Genomic DNA, 5,748 nt, shown 5'->3' with positions numbered 1-5,748 from the left:
GCAGTCACGCAAAACCTGTTGCGGAGAACCTTGGTAGCTTACATTTTCAAAAGGCTTCCCTTTCACATCAAACATGGCTAAGACATCTGACCTTTTGCCATTGAAAAGATTCTGTTCTTTGTCGAGCAAATCACAATGAATGAAATATGTTGTTGGAGATGTAAGCCTTTTTACGCGGGTTATATGATTCAACTTTCGCCCAATACCAAACAAATTGGCTAAATCGCGATCAAGTTCAATCGGTTTCCCCCCCGAATTTCTGATTACAAGCTGGCCAATAGGTTGATTTATTGCTGTTTCCAACTTATAGTTACATTTTCCGAACAGACCTTCCATTTCTTTTGCCATTCTTTCTAAACTGTAATGCCCTGGGAGTAATTTACTAACTGACAAAGCTTTAGCATTATCTTTGTCTTTATCTCCCAAGGTGGCTGAACCTTCCTTTTTCAAAGTGTCCCAGCTGTTGAATAAACTACAAGATATAACTTTCATGAAATGGACTCTCGGTATCGGCTCTTCAAAATAGATAGTCTCTCCGTTCTGTTGTGTGACCATAGTGAGAACAACCATTTTATATTTAACAAACAAAATTGTATCCAAATAAGATGGCGAATTTGTGGAAAGATCCTGAGTTTGTGAAAAAAGCGGATGCCGCGAAGAAAAAGGCGTGGACAAATTTTTTAAACCACTTTCCAAAAGCGGACAAAAGCCGGTTCGTTTCGCAAGAAAGCATCGACGAGAAAAACAACGCAACCGCAGAGGTGTTTTTCAAAGAAAGCGAAGGCTCGTTACAAAGCGTCTTCGGCCCAGACAGAAAATATTGGAGCGCGGAGATGAAACAAGCGCTAGGTTTGGGAGACAGCGGGGCTTTTCCTTATCAACTGTCGCCACTTGGTTCAAAAGTTTCTTTGGCAATCCCTGCGGTACCTCTCGAGGGTAAAGGACCAAGCTTAAAGAAAATATTCAACGAAGAAATCAAAATCTACGTCACGCCTGACCAATATTTCACGACAAAATTCAGAGAAATATTTCAAAAAACCAAACTCAGGCACACTTCTGGAACCGAATCAAAACACTGGTTAGGAGGGCCTGGCATGAAATATTGGCCGCAACAGCTCAACTTCGCGGTTTTCTGCGCGACACAAGGGTGTGGAATTTCTCGCGAAATCTTTGACAACGGGATAAATCTCTCTCCGCAGATAAGAGCTTTTTATATCTTCCACGTGTATTTCACGGTCAGGCGCATTTTGTACCAGCTAGGAAGTATTCAGAGCATAGGCGCTTTGCCCGGAGACCCGACGTTCAGCCAAACGAATAATCATTATGGCGTTGCTTCGTACAAAAAGATATGTGACGAGTTCGGCATTGTCCCCTCGGGCGATTTCCACTTCACACGAGGGAAAAACCATGGTTTGGGAAGTGTATTCATTGGCGTGACAGGGCAAGGGCCCTTGAAAACAGGAACCGCTTATCCAGGAGGGTTCTATAAATTCAGTGATGAAGGCGGTGCGGCAAGCAAAGGAAATCTGCTTTCTTTCATCGAACCTGATGCCGCTTCTTATGCTCAAGCGGACTGGTTCGCGCCAAACACAGCATCCGGTTTGACGCAGGCGGGCTTGTCGAGAATCAACCAGTCAATCGAGGCTTTCGTTTACTGCGTCCTAGGCGCGCAAGTCAACGTCCGCAGCAGCATTCTCGGTTCTGGCGGCCGGGCGAAAGAAGCCCAGAGCGAGTCTCTCTTTCTGGTGGAAGACGCCACCAGACAGCCCGACCTGGCCAAGAGCGTGCAAAGGTACCAGCAATATATTCCAATTCTGTTATTTTTTAAATTAGAAAATAATCGCCGGCGTATTATATAATGTCAGTGCCAGGGAACCTTCGCCCAACGTACACAAAAAAGACATTACACGCCATGCAGGCCGAGCGCGCGGTCAAGCGAATCACCTTTTCCCGCACTGAAGCCAAACTCGGCGATACGCTGTATGTTTCAGTGCCCAAGCTGAACGTGAACGAGGTTCTGGTGCCGGGCTCGCTAGCGCTTGCCTTTGACATCGACATTTCTGGGGGGCACGCCAACAACTTCCTTGTCCAGAACGTTACGCGGGCGCTCGTTGACAGGCTGCTCGTGAAGTTTGGAGGCACTATCCTGCAAGACGCGGTTGGATATGGCCTCTACAAAATCTTTGATGACCTTTTCCTTTCGCAGGAAAAGCGAGACGGCATGATTCTCGAAAGGATTCAGAGCGAGGATCTATGCAAGATCCGCTCAGGCGCGGGAGACAAGAGAACCTCGGGCGTCGACGCTGAAAACAAGCTGAACGAGGTTTACGGAAAAAAGTACCGGATCAGGCTTGACCATCAGATCCTTACTGACCACGGCGTTTTCTACCCCCAAGCCCTTTACAACGACCTCGTATTCGAAGTAACCCTTGCTGAAGCTGAACATGTTGTCAAAGGCTCCGATACAACCCAGCTGAAATACAAGCTGACGAACATCCAGCTCGAGTACGAAATGATCCGTAGCAAGACTCTGGCAGACGAGGCGTACAGCGTTTACTCTAGCGCCAAAGAGTTCGCCTATGACCACGTGATGCGTTCTGAAGTGGTGATCTTCAAAAAAGACACCGACACGAGGATCAACATCAAATTCGACGCCCAAAAAAGGTCGCTAAAAGCCATCCTGCTACTGTTCATTGAGCCGTATGGTCATGGCGCCAGAGATTCAGAAAAATACGTCTTCCCGGATCTGACGAAAGTCAGCGTCACGATCAACGGCTCGCCCAACATGATTTACAACAACGGCGTCGAAGGCAAGGACATGTGGGAAGAGGCCCAACGCTTCTTTGTGAAGGAAAAAGATAAAACCGAGCACATGAATGCGACAAAGTTTTATATCGGGGACAATTTCGGGCTTCTGATAGATACGTGCTCCATGGCGGACCAAGAAATGCACGGAAGTGGCAAGCGCCTTGTGAACAGTACAGACGGTGTCCAGCTGGAAATCGAGAGGAAAGCCGAAAGCTCAGGCAACGTGAACTGCCACGTATTCGTCATCGCCGACTCCCAGTTCAACATTATGGACAGACAACTAGAATCTGTGCAGAATTGAATATGAACATGGACCCAAGCAAGATACCCTTCAACGCTCTCATCGTGGGACCGACCAATTCAGGTAAATAAAGGTTTATGGTGGACCAGATCTACGGCACTTTCCGCTTCAAGTTCGACAACATTGTGCTCATCTGCCCGACATTCGCGCACAACAAGACCTACCACAGAATTGGTGAAAATGATCCAAGAATGGATGTGATAATGTGCGAGCAGCAGGACGTGGAAAAGTGGTTGAAGCTAGTGAGATGGCTTTTCGAGGGCTCCAACACGCTCATAATCCTCGATGACTGCGCAGCCTCCAAAGATGTGAAAGGGCGAACAAGCGAGCTGGTGAATCTCGCCTTTTCTGCCCGGCATATGGGGATCAGCGTTTGGGTGCTGACCCAGAAGATGACCGGCATAACATCTTCCTTCCGGGAGAACGTGGCGACGATCGTTCTCTTTTACACCCCCTCGGCCAGGACCACGAAAGCCATTTTTGATGATTACGCTGGCGAACTCTCTCAGGATGAGTACAAAGGTCTGGTTTCAAAGCTGAAAGAACGAAAGTTCTCTTATCTCGTGTTCTCGCTTCGCCACCCCTACGGGGTAAAGTTATTTTGAATAAAAAAATGAAAGTTGAATATATAGCCTTGCACAATGGCTGAAGAAGAGGCCGCGTTAGCAGAAGTTATGAACCTACTTCAAACCGAGCCCGAGCCGCCGAGTGGTCCAGCAGGTGGGATAGTTCCAACCGCCCCAGGACCTGACATTCCTGCTCTTCGTGAGCAGCTGGCCGTGCTGGTATCCACAGGCAAAGCAAAAGACGACATCGGCGTGAGTTAACCCACGAGCAGGTGAAGCGCCTGAGCGACAAAGAGGTCGAGAAATACACCAAACGCTACGAGACATACGTGGGCTCAAAGACGACAGAAAGTTTGATCGACAGCTTTATTTTTCTTGTATCCAAAGTGGTCGGAATGTCCGTCAACATCAAAGACATCGACGCTTACCTAAAAGAGCTCAGAAACGAATACATCATAAACAAAGAGCTCTCCAATCTGGCCGGCAACCTTGCTTTCAAGTGCGGCCCGTTTCTTGCTGCGGCCAAGGCGGCGCTGATCACCACAAAACATATTGATTTCAACTCACATTTGGAGAGAAAGGACGAACAGAAATTGGAAGAAATTCCTCAACAGCAATCCTCAACGCCCGCTGAGTGATTGCAGAACGCCCGCAGAGTAATTTATAAACATTATTATATTTGCTCCGCATACGCATTTGTTTCAGAATGTCTACCGAACAATCCGAGAGCACACCTAAGGTCGAGACCCAGACAGCACCTGCCGTCGATGTCACACAGCAAGCGACAACTCCGACTGCAACAACGACAACGCAGCTCGTAAAAAATCCCAAGCGTGTGGCTGCTGGAAAAATGGTTGCTGAAAGAACGCGGCTGGCACGGGAACAACAGAAGAAAGCGGCCGAGGCTTATATGGCGAACAACAAGGCGAAAGCCGCCACATCTGCTCCCGAGCCAGCCCCGATTACAGAAGGCGAAAGCCCAAAGTGTAGCGGAGAAAAGAATAGCAGTCTCAGCACCACCCAATGGCTTGCTGTTGGCAGCTTAATCGTTTCACTGGTCGGAATTTATTAAAAACGGGAAGAGCTCAAAGTCGCGTTCGCCAAAAAAACGCCTGAGCCCGCCCCTGAGCCCGCGCGTGTTGAGCCAGAACCTGCTCGAGCGACACAGCCAAAAGGATTAAAAAAATGATTTAAACTTTCCGAGTGGAGAATATTCAACATGTTCAGAGTTGACTTTCCCCATATTATCGTCAATTCAGCTGCGATTATTGGTATCTGGTTCCTATATTTCAACATCAGCGGCAAGGTTGCTGAAACAACCATTGATCTTTTGGGAGAACCATTTATTGATAATGCCGCAGAAGAAGAAGAAGAAGAAGATGAAGAAGAAATAATAATAAAAAGAGAAATTGCAAGAAGAATGCTAGAAAGAATGGAAGAAGCCGTGGGAAAGACAGATTAATTTTGTTTTAAACTTTTGTTATTTTCCTTATATCAACCGCTATCATGCCAGACAACAAGCTTGTTAAGACCATCATGGACGCCGCTACTCTCACTGGCTTGGCCGCTGGCATCGGCTGGACCGCAAAAAAGGTTGTGAAAGAGAATTTCACTTCTGATCCCAGCAGCAGCGCAATGAATTGCGTGCAGTTCACCGCCGTCATGGCAGGTAGCATTGCGCTCAAAAAGTACCTCGAGGACCAAAAAATCCTCCCCGCCAGCGTCTGAAATTAATGATTTAAAAAAAAGACTCTGCAATATAGAACCATGGCGAGCATAGCGATTATGGTTGGTGGGGCTGTGTTGAACGCCACGGCTTTTATCGGACGCAATTATCTGGCGAGGGCGCTTGGCGGGGGCGACAAAGCTGCGCTTGAAGAAAAAAAGCGCCATGACAAAGCTCTTGAGGCGTACCAAGCGGCTTACGCCAAATACACGCGCGACCGCACCCATCTTCTCGACGGAATTGCGACCAACGCGCAAATAAAGGCGGAGGCCAAGCAGAACTTCACCAACACCGACTATGCCTTCAAACTCTACAACCAGGCGCATCCTAACGAACGAATGATACCC

At 47.8% G+C, this 5,748-nt stretch overlaps 1 protein-coding gene across 1 annotated transcript; it reads left to right on the top strand.

Annotated features, from left to right (window-relative positions):
• The first annotated feature begins 957 nt into the window (after positions 1-957).
• Positions 958-3,109, top strand: LOC145481236 (uncharacterized). Its single transcript, XM_081459685.1, has one exon. It carries the CDS (start codon positions 1,859-1,861, stop codon positions 3,107-3,109), a length of 1,251 nt encoding a protein of 416 aa, XP_081315811.1. The 5' UTR covers positions 958-1,858.
• Positions 3,110-5,748: the final 2,639 nt, after the last annotated feature.

This window comes from Orbicella franksi, chromosome 3 (assembly GCF_964199315.1).
Source record: "Orbicella franksi chromosome 3, jaOrbFran1.1, whole genome shotgun sequence".
Taxonomy (NCBI): domain Eukaryota; kingdom Metazoa; phylum Cnidaria; class Anthozoa; order Scleractinia; family Merulinidae; genus Orbicella; species Orbicella franksi.
The sequence above is the reverse complement of the archived record's forward strand: the minus strand, read 5'-3'. Positions and strand labels throughout refer to the sequence as shown.

Coding starts and splice junctions, on each gene's coding strand:
- LOC145481236 (XM_081459685.1), top strand. CDS start 1,859: ATGTCAGTGCCAGGGAACCTTCGCCCAACGTACACAAAAAAGACATTA.